Source organism: Cotesia glomerata, linkage group LG1 (assembly GCF_020080835.1).
Source record: "Cotesia glomerata isolate CgM1 linkage group LG1, MPM_Cglom_v2.3, whole genome shotgun sequence".
Taxonomy (NCBI): domain Eukaryota; kingdom Metazoa; phylum Arthropoda; class Insecta; order Hymenoptera; family Braconidae; genus Cotesia; species Cotesia glomerata.
The window spans coordinates 10275589-10297384 of NC_058158.1; the positions used below are offsets into that span (position 1 = coordinate 10275589).

Genomic DNA, 21796 nt, shown 5'->3' on the forward strand with positions numbered 1-21796 from the left:
TCAAAATATTTATTTTCAATTATTAGTCATTTAAAGTGAAGAAAACATTATTTATATAAAAAATTTTTTTCAATAAAAAAATTTATTTTTATTGTAATAAAAATTGTGTTATTAATTTATTAAATTCTTCAGGGTATCTTAAATGCATATTGTGAGCTCCTTTTTCAAAAACTTCAACCCTAAAAAAAATAAATAAATTGTAAAAAATTAATAAATTTAACAATTTTAAACAATTAATAAATTAATTAATAAATTAAAAAAAATAAACAAATTTTTAAAAATAAAATCACTTATATTAATTATAAAATAAAATAATTAAAAAATTAATAAATTTGAAAAAATAAATTTTTTTTAAATAAAATTATTTATGCTAATTATAAAATAATAAAATAAATTAAAAAATACAAACCTTGAATTAGGAATATTATTTTTTAAGTACTCAGGATGTGATTGATCAACCAGGACATCTTTTTTTCCATGAACAATTAAAGTAGGACATTTTATTTTAGAAAGAGAATTTTTACAAATATCTCCATTATTATTTTTGTAAATATTGTCCATAGCTTCAACCCAAGCAGTCCAGGTTTTTCTGAAGTATTCTTCTCCGTAGATTGCAATAAGAGGAGCGCGCATTCTCTCTGACCAAGTGTCTATATTTTTAGTACCTTTTAAAATTAAATTAAATTAATAATTTTGTTATTCTAGACTGCTTAAATAGAATAAAAAAAAGAAGAAATACTTTCGTATATCTTCATCTCATGCGGCAGTATAAAAGCATTGGATCCATGGACGACCATCTTTTGTACGCTCTGAGGATAGTTCGCAGCGAGAATTAAGGAAGTAATCCCGCCGTCACTCCAACCAACAAGAGAAAACTTGGCGAAGCCCAACATCTTCATTAAATCATGGGCGTATTTAGCGTCACGCTCGAAGAAATCCGCTGGGAATTCTCTTTCCGGTGGTCGCGACTTTCCGTAACCTGGAGGATCCCATGCTACTATTGTGAACTCACTCTTGTTGAGACCTTCAATTTGTGGCTTGAAATCTGTCCAAATGGTTCCTAGGATTTATATAAAATTTATTGTACTTGTTTGAGTAAAATTTGAATAGATTTAATTGAAAAATAAAGACACTGAAGTTAAATTTTGTTAGACTTTTTTATAAATTAAAATTTCATGAAAAAAATTGTAAGTGGAAATTTCAAAAATTATTTTTATAAAGTCAGTTTTTTTAGTGAAATTGCAAAGGTCTTGATTTGAATTTGTGCCTTTTCAAGATTTTATATCATTCTCATCGATAGTCAATTTATGATGATAAATATTTGGGCTGCATTCGAAAATTCTCTGTCTCTAGATACACAATTGAGAAATGACCTTGTATTTTGAGAACTATTGACATTTTTAAAAATATAAGCTCATCCCGACATTACACTCATCGAGACCTTTCATTTGAGTACCCACATCAATTTTTCATATATTTCATATATTATATATATGTATATATAAAAAATATATCAAAAATGCATGTGGGTACTCAAATCAAAGGTCTTAATGAGTGTAACATCAGGATGAGCTTATATCTTTAAAAATGTCAATAGTTCAAAAAGTACAGTGCAATTCAACATTATTAAGAAATGACCTTGTATCTTGTGAACTATTGACATTTTTAAAGATATAAGCTCAACCCGATGTTACACTCATCGAGACCTTTCATTTGAGTACCCACATCAATTTTTCATATATTTTATATATGTATATATAAAAAATATATCAAAAATGCATGTGGGTACTCAAATCAAAGGTCTTAATGAGTGTAACATCAGGATGAGCTTATATCTTTAAAAATGTCAATAGTTAAAAAAGTACAGTGCAATTCAACATTATTAAGAAATGACCTTGTATCTTGTGAACTATTGACATTTTTAAAGATATAAGCTCATCCCGATATTACACTCATCGAGACCTTTCATTTGAGTACCCACATCAATTTTTTATATATTTTATATATTTATATATATGTATATATAAAAAATATATCAAAAATGCATGTGGGTACTCAAATCAAAGGTCTTAATGAGTGTAACATCAGGATGAGCTTATATCTTTAAAAACGTCAATAGTTAAGAAAGTACAGAGCAATTTAACAAAAATCATTATTTAATAAAGCAAAATTTTAAACCAAAAATAGCTTTTAAAATTTCCACTAAAATTTTCTTAGTTTTTACGTCGAATTTTTTTATAAATTTCATTGCAGTAAAAAATAATAAAAAAATTTCTAGTATCTGTCAACTTCAGTGTCATTCAAAATTGAAATTTTAATTACCAACGGCTCCGGGTAACAAGAGCACTGGATAACTTCCTGCTCCAGTTTTCAGATAGTTAATATCAATACCATCAACATTAATTTTTTTTTCCTAAAAAAAATACAATATTCATTTTATTAATAAATTTGATTACCGTAAACTTCTATGAAAGAAATAAAATTAAATAGCAAGTGTTTAATTTTATACCTTTCATCTTACGTAATATATCATATGCATGTATATAATATATGTAGTATACAAAACAAGTACCTCGAGTCTAGTGGACGTGATCGATAAATTTCGAACAGCTGCAATATTTTTTCCACTTGCATTAATTCTACAAAAACTAAACAGTGACTTACACGCTGAAATTCTGCTGAGTTTATTCAACATTTTGCTGCTCAATAAAATTGATTTCACTTTTTTTTATTTTTAATTTATATGTTGCTGGGATTTATCTTTTTTAATGTTATCAAGTTGCAGGCCTTGAAGAGTGAGGTCAATTTTTATACAAAAAATAATCTATTACTTTTTAATAAATTATCCTGTTTTATAAAAAATTTTTAATTTAATAAAATTATTCAATTTTTTATAATTAATTTAAATGAATAAATTAATAGGATAAAAATGAATTAATTAATAAAACATAATTAATACATTGAAAATATTTATTTCAGAGTAAAATGACAATGATATAGTATTGAAGTAGAAAGTAATTACGTTTTATACTAATAATTATTAATAAATGTCAACTATTGAGTATGGCATTGTCAATACTTAGTATAAAATGAAATAAATAATTGGTGTTCTTTCAAAAATTTTTCTAATAAAAAAAAAGTCATAATTTAATCCGTCATTTTACAATAATCAGAGTTTGATTTAATTTATTATTATAATTTTTATCTTAATTTAATATTTAAGTTATTTATTATTAATAATTTTTTAATTAATAATTTTATCTGATTTATGACTCAAGTGGCTTTCAATTTAACACTACTATTTATTTAAATAAACTCCACATACATTTCCAGCCACGAATCTTAGAATTTAATAAATTAGAGTGTTAGCTCTTATTTATTTATTTATTTTTTTTTGTGATTTTTTATTTTTTATTTAATTCAATTTAATATCTTATATGATGAGTTATGAAAGATGGTATTGATTAAAGATGAATGTTTTTAAATTTGCTTATCATGAATCCCGTGAGCTGCGCTCAGCTTCTTTGTGATACTCGTCCACTAAATGTTTTTTAAATTTTGTCTGGTCGCTCCAAAGCTCTGCTGCTTGTACATTTAACGGGCTGTCATTGTTTGGCTCTAAAAAATTATTTTTTTTAAAATAATAAATTAAAATTTTTAAATTTGTATTTTAATTACCTCCAAGAAGTGATTGGATTGATAGTAAAATAGTGCGAACGTCGTAGAGAGCAGACCATTTGTCTTTGAGTATGTCCAGACATATATTTCCAAGATGATCGACGTTAGGATGGAAACAAGGGGTTATAAAACGTACAACAGGTGCGCTGTATGGATAACTGTGTGGGAACTCCAATGTTAATTTATACGTCAAGTCAGAGTATACCTGTAATTAATTTATTAATTTTATTTATTATAAAAATTATTTATTATTTAATTATTACTCTAATTATTTATTACTAGCAACCTTGCAGTCACGATGTGACTGCCGTGAATTGTAGACTATAAAAAAATGAAATTTTGCTTTATTAAATAATGACTTTTGTTAAATTGCACTTACTTTCTTAAATATTGACGATTTTAAAGATATAAGCTCATCTCGATGTTACACTCATCGAGAGCTTTCATTTGAGTACCCACATGCACTTTTTATATATTTTTCATATATACATATATATAATATATATAAATATATGAAAAAATGATGTGGGTACTCAAATGAAAGCTCTTAATGAGTAGAACACCGCGATGAGCTTATATCGTTAAAAATGTCAATTGTTCACAAAATACATGGTTATATTTTAATTATGTTAAATTGCACTGTACTTTCTTAACTATTGACATTTATAAATATATATGCTTATCCCGATATTACACTCATCAAGAGCTTTCATTTGAGTACCCACTTGCATTTTTTATATATTTTTCATATATACATATATATAATATATATAAATGTATGAAAAAATGATGTGGGTACTCAAATGAAAGGTCTTGATGAGTGAAACATCGGGATGAGCTTACATCTTTAATAATGTCATTAGTTAACAAGATAGCAAATTCAGTTCTTAATTATTGACATTTTTTAAGATATAAGCTCATCCCGATGTTACACTCATCGAGAGCTTTCATTTGAGTACCCACTTGAATTTTTGATATATTTTTCATATATACACATATATAATATATATAAATATATGAAAAAATGATGTGGGTACTCAAATAAAAGGTCTTGATGAGTGTAACATCAGGATGAGCTTATATCTTTAAAAATGTCAATTGTTCACAAAATACATGGTCATATTTTAATTATGTTAAATTGCACTGTACTTTCTTAACTATTGATATTTATAAATATATAAGCTCATCCCGATATTACACTCATCGAGAGCTTTCATTTGAGTACCCACTTGCATTTTTGATATATTTTTCATATATACACATATATAATATATATAAATATATGAAAAAATGATGTGGGTACTCAAATGAAAGGTCTTGATGAGTGTAACATCAGGATGAGCTTATATCTTTAAAAATGTCAATAGTTCTCAAGAAACAAGGTCATTTCTTAATTATGTATCTAGAGATAGAGAATTTTTGAATGCAGCCTAAATACTTGTTGTAAATTGACTATCGGTGAACCGATATGAAATCTTGAAAAGGCAAAAATTTAAATCAAGACCTTTGCAATGACACTAAATTTCAATTTAAAAAACCGATTTTATCATATCACTATCCTGGAGACAAAATTTTTCTTATTCTCTTAATAACATAAATTAATAAATTATTGCTCCAATTATTTATTATTTAATTATAACTCCAATTATCATTCATCCATTAAAATTCCGTTTAGTTGAAAAATTTATTCATTGAAAGGTAAGTATTAATAATACCTTCAAGAAATAAATTATTTAAGTAATTAGAGTTAAAGGTTAAGGAAAAATGGACTAAGTAATTACTAATTAGTATTGCGCAAAGGGGACGATCTAGTTTTAAGTACACTCAGTGTAATAATTAAAATAAATTTAATTTTATTAATTGTTAAATAAATTCTACGAATTTATTATGATTATTCAATTAAAAAAAACTATTAAAATTTTTTTAGCATAAAATTTCAACTTATCAAACATTGTCTTCATAATAAATAATGTTAAAAAAAATTTTTTTGACAATTGTAATGATTAACTAATTTATCAACAGTAATTAGAAAAAAAAAATTCTGTATTGTGAAATACTAATAAAGTAATTTATGTCATAATTATTTTATTTGCTTTAAAATATAGTATTAAGAATAATAATATCGCTCTAGTGTTAAAAAAAAACTTGCATCACCAACTGATAAAGCATTATATTAATTATCGTATAAAATAGATAAATAAATTAATTAATTATTAAATACATACCGTATCTTTGGGTCCATTAATTGTTCCAATCCACTTGAATAAATTTTCGCCATCAGGAAACGCAGACACACCTTTCTCCATATTCATCATCAAGCCCATCAGTTCTTTTTGTAAACTGTAAACAAATAAACAATTACCACTATTAACTTTATTATTTACCAACACAAACTCCAAAAAATAAAAAAAAATAAATATTAAAACAGTAAAGAGGTTATATATATTTTGCAATAAAATTACAAAATAATAAATAAAATATTTTATTGAAATTATAATTAATTATATTTATAATTAATGAAAATTAAATTAGCCGAGATCTCAAAATTTTTAGAATTTTTTTTTATTAAAAAAATTATTAAAAAAAAAATAAAAAAAAATTTTCATTTGTAAAAAACATTAAAAACTATGACATTAAAGTTAGCTGTCATTTGATTAATTTTTAATTTTTTAAAATTTCTACAAGTCAATTTTTTTTTCTTATTTTTTTTGCCATAATTTATTTGTTAAAAAAAGTTCTAAAAATAATTAAATATCTGCTACATTAATTTTCATTTAAAAACTGTAAGTGCAATTTAAAAAAAATATTTTTTTGTTCTAATTTAATTATTAAAAAAAAATTAAAAACGTCGGCTAACTAGTATTATTTATAATTATTATAATATTTAATTATAATTTTTATAATAATAAATATTGCAATATTTAATTATAATATTTACAATAATAAATAAAAAATTATAATTAATTTAAATTATAAAATCAATGAATAAAAAACAATTAAATAACAAAAAAAAAAAAAAAAAAAAAAAAAATAATGAATTAATGAACAAATATTTGTCACTTACCGTTTACTAACAGCGTGATTATCTTTTGGTATATTTTGCTTTTCCTCGGTAGCTTTGCTGTTAGCACTTGGAGACGAGTAAAACGGATTTATATTCTGAGCCATTATAAAAATTATTTTTTAATAAATATAAATAATAGTTTGACTGATGAAACAATGACGGACGTTGAAAATTGTTTAGAAGAATTAAAGTTGTTTAATAATTAATTTGTTGAGACTCTAACACAAAATACAGCATGAGTCTGGCTCTTGATGCGTTAGCTGCTGTTCACTGCTGTTGCTGTATTGCTTTTGCTTTAGTAACTCGATTCGATTCGATCTATGTTCTCCGTCCTCTGTCTCTTAGAATGTGTGGAGCGTATATACTGGCGTATGGCACTTAATACTTAATGCGTTTGTTGAGTGCAGTTCAGGTTGTCTCTGACTGTGATTTGTTTTCATGTAGTCATGGAGTTATAAATGCTCAGCTGCCATTGGTGAGTAATTGCCACCAATACAGAACCAACAGCGCTCCAATACTAACTTCACGTTCAGTGCACAACATCATTTGTTTTCGAATATTATAACCTACACACATATGTTTTTGTAAGTATTTACTTATTAACTGAGCTGAAAACATTCAGATAATAAAATTGAGATGAAATGTATGTGAAACCAATTTATTCGTGATGTGATTGGTTGAAAATATTTATTCTCATTCTGATTGGTTGAAAGTGAAGATAATATACATAAACTACATATAAATATATCATGACCATAAATATGAGGCGCGCGCAAATTTGAATTCTAGTCCCATAATAAAATTGAGATTAAATGTATGTGAAACCAATTTATTGGTAATGTGATTGGTTGAAAATATTTATTCTCATTCTGATTGGTTGAAAGTGAATATAATATACATAAACTACACATAAATATATCATGACCATAAATATGAGACGCGCGCAAATTTGAATTCTAGTCCCATAATAAAATTGAGATGAAATGTATGTGAAACCAATTTATTCGTAATGTGATTGGTTGAAAATATTTATTCTCATTCTGATTGGTTGAAAGTGAATATAATATACATAAACTACACATAAATATATCATGACCATAAATATGAGGCGCGCGCTTGCGCGCGCAAATTTGAATTCTAGTCCCATAATAAAATTGAGATGAAATGTATGTAAAACCAATTTATTCGTAGTGTGATTGGTTTAAAATATTTATTCTCATTCTGATTGGTTGAAAACGAATATAATATACATAAACTACACATAAATATATCATGACCATAAATATGAGGCGCGCGCTTGCGCGCGCAAATTTGAATTCTAGTGAAGATAAATTCGAGGTTTTGATGGATTGAAAAGAGTGTAAATTGTAAGTACTGTGAAAATAATTAATTTTAAATTTTAACTACCGCTTTTATCAAATGTCATTTATTATTCTATTTTTTATTTTGTTTAAAATAAAAATTAAGTTTGGACATCTGAAATTTTTTAGAATTTTTTTTATTAATAAAATAATTATCAAAATTAATTTAGCAGATATTTAATCATTTTTAGAACTTTTGTTAACAAATTAATTATGGCAAAAAAAAAAGAAAAAAAAATTGACGTAGAAATTTAAAAAAATTAACAATGCAATTTTTTAGAGTTAATTTAATTGTTAAATAAAATTAAAAATTTGTCAAGTGACAGCTAACTTTAATGTCATAAATTATTACAAAAAAATCATGAAAATTAAATTAGCCGACATTTGAAAATTTTTATAATTTATTTTATTGAAAAATAATTCTTAAAAAATTGAAACAAAAATTTTCACATGTTGAAAATTTTAAAAATTCTACGTGGAATTTTTAAAAAATAGTTCATTAGTTCGAAATTTTAATTAATAAAAAAAATCAAAAATTTTTAAGTGTCGGCTAGCTTTATTTTCATAAAAAATTAAAAAAAAAAAATCCAATTTAAAAACTATAAGTGCAATTTTTTAAAAATAATATTTAATTCTAATTTAATAATTAAAAAATAACTCCAAAAATTTAACAATGTCGGCTACCTTTACTATTATTTGTTTAATTATTAATTTTAATGACTCTAAAGTTGACATATTAAAAATATTTTAGCAATTTAATTATCATAAAAAAAAATTTAATAAAAAAAATTCCACGTCAAAAATATAAGTGAGAATTTTTACAAGCTTTTTTTTAATGTTATTGATTTATAAAAATTTTTAAAAATGACAGCTGACAGTTAACTTCAGTATTATCAATGAAATTATTGAGAGAAATTTAATTAAAAAATTCCACATTTGAAACTTGATAATTATTAATAGATTTAATAGATAATAAATTTACTTTTTAATAAAAATCATAATTACATAATTATTATTATTATATAAAAACTATACTATTTATTTAGTTAATAAAATCATTTATCATAAAATTGATGAGTTCCGTCACCTCTCCTCTCTACAACAAGTTTTATATACTCTGGTGAAACGCGTTTTAAATCATAAGCCCATCCAATTTTAGCAAACATGTCAATCCAGGTTGTTGTGTTAGAAAACAAACTCTTCCATTCAGAAGCTTTGTAGTCCCACGGAAAGACATGATGAAAATTATGAATACCTAAAAAAAAAATAATTAATAAATAAAGAAAGTACTTTCTAATTATTAACATTAATTTTGTCATATACAAACCTTCACCTCCAGTAAGAAAGTTTGTCCAAATATTGTCAGCTGATTTTATATTTCTGCAAAAAAAAAATTAATTATAATCTAACTAATTTTTTAATTAATTAATTAATAATTAATGTTTTAATTAATTAATTAATAATTAATGTTTTAATTAATTAATTAATAATTAATGTTTTAATTAATTAATAATTAATTTTTTAATTAATTAATTAATAATTAATGTTTTAATTAATTAATTAATAATTAATGATTTAATTAATTAATTAATAATTAATGTTTTAATTAATTAATTAATAATTAATGTTTTAATTAATTAATTAATAATTAATGTTTTAATTAATTAATTAATAATTAATGTTTTAATTAATTAATTAATAATTAATGTTTTAATTAATTAATTAATAATTAATTTTTAAATTAATTAATTAATAATTAATTTTTTAATTAATTAATTAAATAATTAATTTTTTAATTAATTTATTAATTTTTTAATTAATTAATTAATAATTAATTTTTAATCAGCTAATTAATAGTAATTTTTAATCAATTAATAACTAATTTTTTAATTAATTAATTAACAATTAATTTTTTTACTCTAATTAATTAATTTTATTTATTTTAAATATTCATATTTGATATTTTTTGATAAAAAAAAAAAATAATCGGAATAAAACCAATAATTACTTGTCATAGCTGCGATACCCAAATTTATGAGCAAAGCTGTTGATAGTCCAAGTGATATTTAAATTCAGCGGGTATCGTATTAACAATTGAGAAATCAATGACCATTTGAAGCTTTGATTGAAAAAATAAACCGGAATAAAGATCGGAATAACGAACGCTAAAAGTATCTTCAGCGGAACGTGGTGCTTCTCAAAAAACCTGACCACTGGATCGGCCAAGACATCACTCATGTTAACTTCAGCTCGACGTTGCCTTATTTCCGGGTTCTCCTTCATCACCAGCCACCCAACATGACTAAACCAGAGCCCTCGACTGCTGTCATGCGGATCTGCTGGGGTGTCTGCGTACTTGTGATGGACCCTGTGATCCCTCACCCAGTTTACAATACTATTCTGCAAGCAAAGTATCTTAATACAATTAAATGAATTAATTCATGATACTGAAGTTAGCTGTCAATTTTAAAAATTTTTATAACAAATCAATTACAATAAAAAAATGCTTCTAAAAATTTTCACTTGTAATTTTTATTAATTTTCACATGTGGAATTTTTTAATTAAATTTTTTTTATAATAATTTAATGACAATAAAGGTAGCTGACATTTTTAGTTTTTTGATTTTTTTTCAAGAATTAAATTAGAACAAAAAAATATTTTTAAAGAATTGCACTTAAACTTTTTCAAGTTTTTTACAAATGAAATTAAAAAAAAATTTTTTTTTAATAATTTATATAATGAAAAAAAATTCTTAAAATTTTCAGATGTCGGCTAACTTAATTTTCATAATAATTTAATTGCCATAAAATTCTAAAAAAATATGAAAATAAAGTTAGCCGACATTTCAAAATTTTTAGAAATTTTTTACTGAAAAAATTTCAATTGAACAATTAAAAAAAAAATTTTCACATATCAAAAACTTGAAAAACTACAAGTGCAATTTTTTAGAAATATTTTTGTAGTTGTAATTTAATTAATAAAAAAAAAATCAAAAATTTTTAGACGTCCGCTAACTTCAGTGTCATAAAAAAATTTTTAATGTCTGTCAACTTTAGTGTCAGATAAATTTAATTTTTTTCCAAATGAGTCATTTTACCTGAGCAGCAGAATGATACAGAGCAGCCAAGATGATCCGGAGAGGTAGTTTGGCTTTGTAAGCTCTGTGCGACCAGAGCCGATGTACTCCAGCGGTTACGCCGAACTCTGCTAGTACTAACGTGACTAATACTTTAAATTTACAATATTAGTTTTAAGATTAAGATATTAATTATTAATTAATTAATTAATTTTGACAGTAGCAGGTGTGCAATTACAATTTTTAATATTGTAACAAGTGAGTTAATCAAAAAATTAATTATTGAACACCTGCTAGTTAGTATTGTAAATAAATTTTAAATAATTACCCCATGCTAATAAAATTTTACATTCTAAGTACGGAAAAATAATCGTGTAATATAAAAATAATGCGTGAAGAGTTAACATAAAAAAAAAATTTGGCCAAAGTATATTTTTTTTAAATTCTTGCCAAGACATTTTACTTTTTGAGATACTTTTATTCACAACTAACGATTTCTTAAGACAGTAGTTTACTGAATAAACAAGTGTTGAAACTCTTATCAGTGGGGGCCACTTTTTTTTCCATATCTATCTGTCTATTACAGTTCACTATCATAAATAATAGTTTTTTTTTTTTTTTTTTTTTATTAAATCTGACATAGTATACTCATCGGGAATTCAAATTAGGCATTTATTTCCTATAATATATTCTATAGAACAAAAAATAATAGAATTAATTAAAACGTGTTTTATTAATGCTAATGCTAATAGTAATTATACAAAGAGAAATAAATAAATATAAATAATTATTCCTGTTAGTCGGTTGACTTTTTTTTTTTTTTTTTTATGAGAGGCCATTAATAGAATTAAAGCCATTGAGATATCACAAGTGATTTAGATAGATGTTGAAATAACAAATATTTGTAATTATCAGTCATTGTGGTAAGCTTTTTGTGGATACGATGACGTATATGCTTGTAATCTCCGTTTTTCCGGGCTATTTACATCACGGTTGAGGTAATAACGTCGCTCGATAACTTTGTCGAAAAATCTACTCAACTTTAGAGAGGATGTGGTACCAGCAGCTAATGATCTTACTTGAAGACAGTCCTAGATATTTAAAATTATTAGTTATAAGAACTATTTAATTATAAGAAATGACCTTGTATCTTGTAAACTATTCACATTTATAAATATATAAGCTCATCCCGATGTTACACTCATCGAGACCTTTCATTTGAGTACCCACATCAATTTTTCATATATTTATATATATTACATATATGTATAAATGAAAAATATATCGAAAATGCATGTGGGTACTCAAATGAAAGCTCTTCATAATTGTAACATCGGGATAAGCTTATATTTTTATAAATTTGAATAGTTAAGAAAGTACAGTGCAATTTAACATAATTAAAAAATGACCTTGTATCTTGTGAACTATTGACATTTTTAAAGATATAAGCTCATCCTGATGTTACACTCATCAAGACCTTTCGTTTGAGTACTCACATCAATTTTTCATATATTTATATATATTATATATATGTATATATGAAAAATATATCAAAAATACAAGTGGGTACTCAAATGAAAGCTCTTGATGAGTGTAACATCAGGATGAGCTTATATCTTTAAAAACGTCAATAATTAAGAAAGTACAGTTTAATTTAACATAATTAAGAAACGACCTTGTATCTTGTGAACTAATGACATTTATAAAGATATAAGCTCATCCTGATATTACACTCATCAAGACCTTTCATTTGAGTACCCACATCAATTTTTCATATATTTTATATATTTATATATTAAAAATACATTAAAAATGCATGTGGGTACTCAAATGACAGCTCTTGATGAGTGTAACATCAGAATGAGCTTATATCTTTAAAAACGTCAATAATTAAGAAAGTACAGTGCAATTTAACATAATTAAGAAGTGATCTTGTATCTTGTAAACTATTCACATTTTTAAATATATAAGCTCATCCCGATGTTACACTCATCGAGACCTTTCATTTGAGTACCCACATCAATTTTTCATATATTTTATATATTTATATACATGTATATATGATAAATATATCAAAAATGCATGTGGGTACTCAAATGAAAGCTTTTGATGATTGTAACATCGATATGAGCTTATATCTTTAAAAACTTTAATATTTAAAAAAGTACCGTATAATTTAACAAAAGTAATTATTTAATAAAGCAAAATTTTATTTAATTATAATTCACAAGGCAAGGCACTCACATAGTGACTGCAAGGTTGCTATTTATTATTATTATTAATATTATCAAATGAAACTTACAACAAATATTTCATCAGCACCGCATTCTTCAGCAATAGTTGATGATCTTCTATGCAGACTAGACTTAGACTCAATTAAATCTGATTTTGTACCGACGACTAGTATTGGAACCTGTAAAAAAACAATCACAGAAAAAAATTTTAGCAATTGAAATTGATAAACCTTAAAAAAAAAAATTAATCAAATATTTAAATAAAATCTGTAACAGATTTTCAAAGTTAAATAAATGTACTTGGGTAGAGCCTACAAATTTTTCAGGATCAAAATCATCAAAGTTTTTATATCGTCCTCCACTTCCGTTCCCTTCTTTACTCAAAACCTCTTGAAGCCATTTCTGTAGATTCTGCTGTGATTTTCTATTTGACAGATCGTGGACCAGAATAATTGCTGTCAAAACAATTTAATAAATAAGTTAGCTATGTCGATCAATATTTTGATAAGTTTTATGTGGAAATATAAAAATAAAATACCATGAGTGGGGTTGTAGAAAACATGTCTAGTATTCTGGTGGCTTTGGCTACCACCAATGTCCCATAACTCAATAAAATAAGTCTTTTGATTGGGTGTACCTTCTTTGTACTCATGCAATTTAACTTCTACTGAACAGCCGACGGTCCATGATGGATTTCTTATTGGTTTTTGTTCGCAAATTAAATGAGATAGTGACGTTTTGCCGACACCTGTCAAATAAAAAAAAAAACATGTTTAATAATTTATTTATTTAATTATTGTATAATTAAAATTAATAATACTCAAGATAGCTGACATTTCTATTTTTTTCTCTTTTATTAAATTGGAATAAAAAAGTATTGTTTAAGAATTAATCTTAAAGGTTTTTAAATTAAATTTTTTTTTTCAATAAAAAAAAATTATAAAAATGTTTATATGTCAGCTAACTTTATTTTCATTTAAAATTGATGGTAATAAAAATAAAAGTGTGACTAATTTAAAAAGAAAAATTTTTAATTAAAGTTCTATTTTATAAATTGTAATTTTTATATTTATATTTATTTATTTATTTATTTATTTATTTATAGAATAATGAACTCAACAGCTTTAAGCCAATTACAGAGTTCCTTTACAATAATTGCACAATAATATAGAAACTTGTACACATGTACTACAATACACACACAGTAATAAGATTATTGATAGCCAATATTTCAGGTGATATATAAAATCCACAGATTCGGTAGAATCTGGCGCCAAGTTCCGTTCAAATCCATTGTAAACGGAGCGCCAGACTACCGACTGTGTTTACTGTAAGCAGAACGGTATTTCGAGGTTGCAAAATTTTATTTAATTATATGGTTCTCCTTTTTCCAAAATAATATATTATAAAAGTAATTTATACTTTATTTTACTGATATTAATTAATTATAATCAATTATAACACTTAATTCACTTAATAGTATATTACACACCTAGGGAAGTAAAGTAAGAAATATCTCAGATCACATGTGATCTGAGGCTTTCTTATTTATTTCCCGTGGAGTGTATACTATTTTTTTGCTCGACGAAGGCGGAAAGCGGCAACTTAGTTTAGCGCAGCGGGACGAAAGTTGCCGCTTTCCGCCCGGAGGGCAAAAATTATTAAATTTTATCAGCACAAACTATAGTAAGCCCAGAAATTTCGATCCTGACTTTTTTCGATGGGGAATATCAGCGCCACAGACTAGATAAAATAAAAATGTGTAGTAATCCTTCCTATAGACACGCAACTACAGTAAAAGTGATTCATAGCTTGCATCTATGGCCGCCAGGGTGCACTGGAATTACATCTACATAAACTGTAGCTTTAAGGGGATAGTTTGCAGTAAAAATGCAGTCAACACGAGATTTAAGTTGTTATCAATTGTAAATTTTCATTATAATTACAAAAATACTAAAATCCGAACAAAAACAGTTTCACTGTAAAAAGTCGCACCAAGTCTCCACGTTCATAAGACTATTAGGAAAAAAATTTTTTTCTTTACAAAAAGATACAAAATAAAAAATTAAAAATCCGAGTAACCGATATGATTGTTTATGATTTTCGGAAATTAAAAAATTTTTTGTACATTTAAAAATTAAAAAAAAATTTTAGAACGTACTTGGTGTGCGTCATTGTGTATTTCAATTTTTTTTAAAGTCCTAGTAAATAGATTTTACGAATTTCATTAAAAGTAAAATATTTTGCAACCGCGCACACTAAATACGTTCTAAAATTTTTTTTTAATTTTTAAATTTACAAAAAAATTTTTTTTAATTTCCGAAAATCATAAACAATCATATCGGTTACTCGGATTTTTTAATTTTTTTATTTTGTATCTTTTTGTAAAGAAAAAAAAAATTTTTTTTCCTAATAGTCTTATGAACGTGGACTTGGTGCGACTTTTTTACAGTGAAACTGTTTTTGTTCGGATTAAATTTACATTAATCATTATATTAATATATAGATTTTACAATAACATCAACAAATGTTCTTATATTTTTGATCTGAGTCAAGTCTATTTTATTATCATACTCATAAAATATTTCTAGCACTCATCAGTCTATACAATGGAACAGACATTGCAAAATTGGTTCTTACACTCGGCAAGTAGAATAGAGAACAAGGTCTACTTGCAGGTATTCTAAATCTAATTCCCTCCAACAGTCTCGCACAGTTAATTTGTCCTGTGATAATTCGCGACAATAACATAGCAGATGCACAAAGACGTCTATCATTCAGAGTTAGCAACTTGAATCTTTTACACATATCACGATAGTCAGAGCCATAGTCCGGGTACACACCATCTATTTTCCAGCAGAGAAATTTTAAAAATTTCTTCTGAATTCTGTCTAATTTATTGCTATAAATTTCATAGTTTGGAGACCATACTACTGATGCGTACTCCATTCTGGCTCGGACTACCGAACAGTACAGCGATTTCATTGTTTTGATAGATTTTAGTAGCCTGCATGATCGAATTACAAACCCTAAGGTTTTCCAGGACTGCGACTCAATTTTATCAACATGAAGGTAGAAATTAAACTTAGAGTCTATGACCACTCCAAGATCTACCAGAATATTATTTATAGTGTAATTAAAGATTATTGGCGATTTATTTCTAGTAATAGTTAACACCACATTTATCAGAATTAAGTATCATATCATTGGCATCTTTGGCAGTAGACTAAAAGTTAACAATGATTATTGTATAAATGCAGAGAATATTTTAGTTGATAATTGCGTTATTCCTTATGTTAATACTGTCAAATATCTAGGGGTCATTTTAGATAATAATCTCTCTTGGGAACACCAAGTATTAAAGACTTGTAATCAAGCTATGAAAACGTTAGCTCAACTTAAAATTAACAATGAAATATTTAATGAACAATTGCGAGTAAAATTAGTGACTACACTTATACTCCCGATTTTTGATTATTGTTGTGCTGCGTTTACCACCATGTCGAAAAAGCTGATGCTTAGGTGGCAAAGAAAAATAAATTATTGCGTACGATTTATTTTCAAATTATCCAGATATGAACATGTAACCCCGTATTATAATAAATTAGGGTGGCTAAAATTAAGTAAGAGAAGAGATTATTTCATAGCATGTTTGTTTTTAAAGAAATAAGGGTAAATTATCGGCAGTTGTTTGGCCCAGGACTTCAATATCTTAATGTATCAATGCGTAGAGGTGACATTAGACAAGATTACTTGCGTTTGCCAAAAGCAAATAGTAATATGTATGAACAATCTTTTATAATCAATGGTATACGTATCTGGAACTCGTTGCTACCTGGGCTGACAACTGTAGATAATCTTCCTGAATTTCAAAATGCATCTTTTTCATTTTTCTGGCTAATGACAATTAAAATCATTATTATATTTGTTTAATTAATTATAATTTCTGTTTCAAAAGTGTCTCAAAGTGTTTATAAACTTACTAACTAACTACTGTAAATTTATTAAGTAACTTTATTGTATTTAGGTAACTTTGAAACCTTGCTGTTGTTATATTATCAAACTCACAGTACTATTGTAATTGTATTTTTATACTGTATACTTATATCTATACATATATAATGAAAGTGGGTTTCGTAGACCGTCAATCACGCAAAAACTACTGAACGTATTGACATGGGACTAGGACCATTCGATGCGGAATGAATTGTAGATGGTTATAGGCTACTTATTTTCGAATTCCATCAATCCTTCACCATTTTATTTCTATTTAACTTTAATAAACATTTTTCCCGCCGATAAAAACAAAAGACGAGCATTTTTCTTCAATTTATTTGTTTTTATCGGCATAAAGGAAATAATTTTTATTACGTTACTTTTTTGAGAATTTAGTTCCATATATACCTACGCGTGGGCGAATGCGTGGGTGGAAAATATACATATATAACGAAATAGGGTTCCTTTGATAAAAGTTGACGTCAAAACTACTGAAGTTATCGGGATGGGACTGCTACCTTTCGACGCAGAATTTTTCATATATGGTTATAGGCTACTTATTTTTGGATTTTATCAACCCTTTCTCATTTTTTTTACGATTAATTTTTATATACATTTTTTCCCGCTAATAAAAACAAAAGACTCATTTTTCATTCATTTGTTTTTAATACGATTTTCTTTTGTTTTTATTACATAAACTTAATATTTGATTGATTTCACGTCATTTAAAAAAAAGTTAAAGAAAGAAGCTAATTATGTCTGGTGAACTAAGTGTTGAAAATTTATATTTATATGCTGATCGTATGTTTGGTTATGGTAAAATTGGTTTCAAAAATTAAAATAGTTAGATATCTATGAAATCTACTGAAAATGTTGTTGTTTATCAACTAGGACTTTTGAAACATAAAATTTAGACCCTGTCTATTGAGTTTCAATAACATTTGCTAAAAATTTCCTTGCAACAAACGTCTCTTTACCAGCGGGAAAAAAGTCATTGTAAGGTTTCCAAAACTTAACATTATATGTAGTAATTCGGTCAACGAACTTAGAATTTTACATACATGTTATTTTTGCTGATTACATAACTTATAAATTGTTCTTATTACGGGATCGAGGGAATGTTACTGATTAAAATGAATGCATTTTCCAAACACTGGGTATGTAAAAACATGTTAAGTTTATTTTCTATGAAAAATTGATGTCGCTGAGAAAATTTTAAATGACAAAAAATTCTTCGCACTTGAAGCTAGACAGACTTCAACTTTACTTATGAGACTTGCAATGACATTAACTAAAACTTTCAATACTCATTTGGAATCTGTGCAAGTCAAAACAATACTCTAATTAAATTTCAAGTCTAGATCTAATAAATAATAGTTTAAAAACTAAAAACACGCTTTTTATAGAAAACCAAACTAAAAATAGAAAATAAATTTAAATTAAGAATAGTGTTAAAAATTTCAATAAATATAAATTAATAATAGTGTAAATAAAAAAATGTATTTTATTTTAAAAAGCGTGAGGTGCATGGTGTCAATAGTTATAAATATTTTATTGACAGATATGAGTAGAGTGATTATCATTTTGATAATATCTTAAAAGCACCCCACGCTTTTTAAAATAAAATACATTTTTTTTTATTTACACTATTATTAATTTATATTTATTGAAATTTTTAACACTATTCTTAATTTAAATTTATTTTCTATTTTTTAGTTTGGTTTTCTATAAAAAGCGTGTTTTTAGTTTTTTTAAACTATTATTTAGTTTGGTTTTCTATAAAAAGCGTGTTTTTAGTTTTTTTAAACTATTATTTGTTGATTATCAAAAATATTCAGGCGCGCAAATTACCCACGGAGAGTTACATACTGACATACTGACATACTGACATACAAGTGAAGCTAATAAAAAATAATTATTTATAAATATTATAAATACGGGGAATCAGAGTTCGATTTCGGAGAGCGAGCCTGAGAAACGGCTACCAGAACCAAGGAAGGTCGCAGGCGCGCAGATTACCCACGGAGAGTTACTGACATACTGACAAACTGACAAACAAACTGACATACAAGTGAAGCTAATATAAAGCGTGTAGAAAACCTACGGAGGAAAACACCTGGTTTCGAAATATAACTTCGGGATGGTCATCAGAGGATTCCGGGTTGATGTACGGGTTTATCTGTGCCATTCCTGATGAAAACCTACGGAGGAAAACACCTGGTTTCGAAATATAACTTCGGGATGGTCATCAGAGGATTCCGGGTTGATGTACGGGTTTATCTGTGCCATTCCCGATGAAAACCTACGGAGGAAAACACCTGGTTTCGAGATATAACTTCGGGATGGTCATCAGAGGATTCCGGGTTGATGTACGGGTTTATCTGTGCCATTCCCGATGAAAACCTACGGAAGAAAACACCTGGTTCCGAGATATAACTTCGGGATGGTCATCAGAGGATTCCGGGTTGATGTACGGGTTTATCTGTGCCATTCCCGATGAAAACCTACGGAGGAAAACACCTGGTTTCGAGATATAACTTCGGGATGGTCATCAGAGGATTCCGGGTTGATGTACGGGTTTATCTGTGCCATTCCCGATGAAAACCTACGGAAGAAAGAGACCCGGTTCCGAGATATAACTTCGGGATGGTCATCAGAGGATTCCGGGTTGATGTACGGGTTTATCTGTGCCATTCCCGATGAAAACCTACGGAGGAAAACACCTGGTTTCGAGATATAACTTCGGGATGGTCATCAGAGGATGACTAGGAAGGTCATCACCTGGGTTCTAGGTTGATAATAATCAAAATTTAAATAATATCATTATGGTAGTCTCTTTATGCGAAGGAGAGTTACATACTGACAAACTGACAAACTGACAAACTGACAAACTGACAAACTGACATACAAGTGAAGCTAATAAAAGCGTGTAAAAATGCAATTCTATAAAGCGCCCAGCGAAGCGGGCGGGTAACAGCTAGTATATATATATATATAAAAAAAATGTATTGCTTATTGATGGCCTTGAGGGAGCTTCGGCTCTAAGGACAAATAAATATATATCTATCTATCTATCTATCATTATCAGCACATATTTCAGTAAAGTGATCAACAAATTTTTGCAGTCTAGAACAATCTCGGACCGATTCTATACATAAGTAAAACTTATTATCATCAGCAAAAGCTTCAACCATACACTTACAGTCATACAGCTCCATATCAATAAGTATTACATTAATAAAGATTACAAATAGCAATGGACCCAGGTTATATTTAAAATAATTTAGAAAAATTGGATAATACTAAACACGGAAAAAACAAGATGACACTGGATATCATCCCAAATTATAATAAGATTATACTCAGTGAAAAAAAATTTCAGATAGTAGCTAAAAAATCCAGATTATACTGCGTGATATCTGGATTATACTCATTGTAATCTGAATTATACTCATTGTAATTTGGATTATACTAGTTATTACCTGAAATTTTTTTTTTCACTCAGTATAATCTAGGATGATATCCAGTGTCATCTTGTTCTTTCCGTGTAGCCGACGTTTTTAATTTTTTAATAATTAAATTAAAACAAAAAAATATTTTTAAAAAATTGCACTAACAGTTTTTGAAGTTTTTCACAAGTGAAAAATTTTTTTGTAATAATTTTTTCAATAAAAAAAAATTCTAAAAATTTTTCAATGTCGGCCAACTTTATTTTCATAAAAATTGGACAATTATTATTTTTGTTACTAGTTAAATTTATAAAAAAAAAAAAAATGAGTACAAACCAGAATCTCCAACAACAATTATTTTAACTTTATCAATTGCCGCCATTGAACATAATTATAAAAATATTAATTTTTTTAAATTATATCTTCCGTTGATTTAATTATTAATTCTTAATAAATACAAAATAAATAACTTTGTGGTTGTAACCAAGTAACCATGTTTTTATTGTCATAAATCTTTCAACGTGTCATTTCAACAAACAACAATAAATCGAATTCTCAGCAATCGATAAAAGTTTTCGATTATCGATATGTAATTATAAAAAAAGATTTAAAAAAAACAATTTATTTTAAATTTATATATTAAATTTGACAGCTGTTTTGATTTTTAATTAAATTTTTTTTTCACTTTTTTATATTAAAAAAAACTGTCAATTGATTTTTTTGACAGATATTTAATTGGTTGACTGAAAAGAAGACCGCGCCAATGAATTTAAGCGCCTCTAGTGAGATAAAGTGACAACACAACTAGATTTATTTACATTTAGAATTGTTGACTTGTTGAGAAAGATGAAAATTTAAAATATTGCGCCGATAATTATTATAAATAAATAAATTAATTAAAAATTAATTTTATTTTGCAGTAAAATAAATCTATGAC

The 21796-nt window shown here is 26.2% G+C and overlaps 4 protein-coding genes across 5 annotated transcripts; all 4 read right to left on the reverse strand.

Moving 5' to 3' along the window:
* Positions 1-85: 85 nt before the first annotated feature.
* Positions 86-2700, reverse strand: LOC123275377 (valacyclovir hydrolase-like). Its single transcript, XM_044743463.1, has 5 exons — positions 2573-2700; positions 2323-2413; positions 740-1060; positions 410-665; positions 86-179 (listed from the first exon to the last, which is right to left on the reverse strand). The coding sequence occupies exons 1-5, from the start codon at positions 2693-2695 to the stop codon at positions 89-91; spliced, it is 882 nt and encodes a 293-aa protein (XP_044599398.1). The 5' UTR covers positions 2696-2700; the 3' UTR covers positions 86-88.
* On the reverse strand, positions 2572-7186 carry LOC123275380 (ubiquitin-conjugating enzyme E2 C). Its single transcript, XM_044743467.1, has 4 exons — positions 6743-7186; positions 5904-6018; positions 3679-3883; positions 2572-3618 (listed from the first exon to the last, which is right to left on the reverse strand). Exons 1-4 carry the CDS (start codon positions 6844-6846, stop codon positions 3494-3496), a joined length of 549 nt encoding a protein of 182 aa, XP_044599402.1. The 5' UTR covers positions 6847-7186; the 3' UTR covers positions 2572-3493.
* A 1887-nt stretch (positions 7187-9073) lies between these two features.
* LOC123275376 (acyl-CoA Delta(11) desaturase-like) lies at positions 9074-11766 on the reverse strand. Its single transcript, XM_044743462.1, has 5 exons — positions 11509-11766; positions 11202-11332; positions 10112-10503; positions 9431-9483; positions 9074-9358 (listed from the first exon to the last, which is right to left on the reverse strand). The coding sequence occupies exons 1-5, from the start codon at positions 11636-11638 to the stop codon at positions 9159-9161; spliced, it is 906 nt and encodes a 301-aa protein (XP_044599397.1). The 5' UTR covers positions 11639-11766; the 3' UTR covers positions 9074-9158.
* Positions 11767-11894: 128 nt separating this feature from the next.
* Positions 11895-21266, reverse strand: LOC123275379 (rab-like protein 3). 2 transcript variants are annotated; one of them, XM_044743466.1, is made up of 5 exons: positions 21196-21266; positions 13953-14162; positions 13730-13869; positions 13483-13593; positions 11895-12271 (listed from the first exon to the last, which is right to left on the reverse strand). In XM_044743466.1, exons 1-5 carry the CDS (start codon positions 21239-21241, stop codon positions 12092-12094), a joined length of 687 nt encoding a protein of 228 aa, XP_044599401.1. In that variant the 5' UTR covers positions 21242-21266; the 3' UTR covers positions 11895-12091. The 2 variants fall into 2 exon arrangements, with proteins under 2 accessions (XP_044599401.1, XP_044599400.1); XM_044743465.1 differs by having other exon boundaries at positions 13715-13869.
* Positions 21267-21796: the final 530 nt, after the last annotated feature.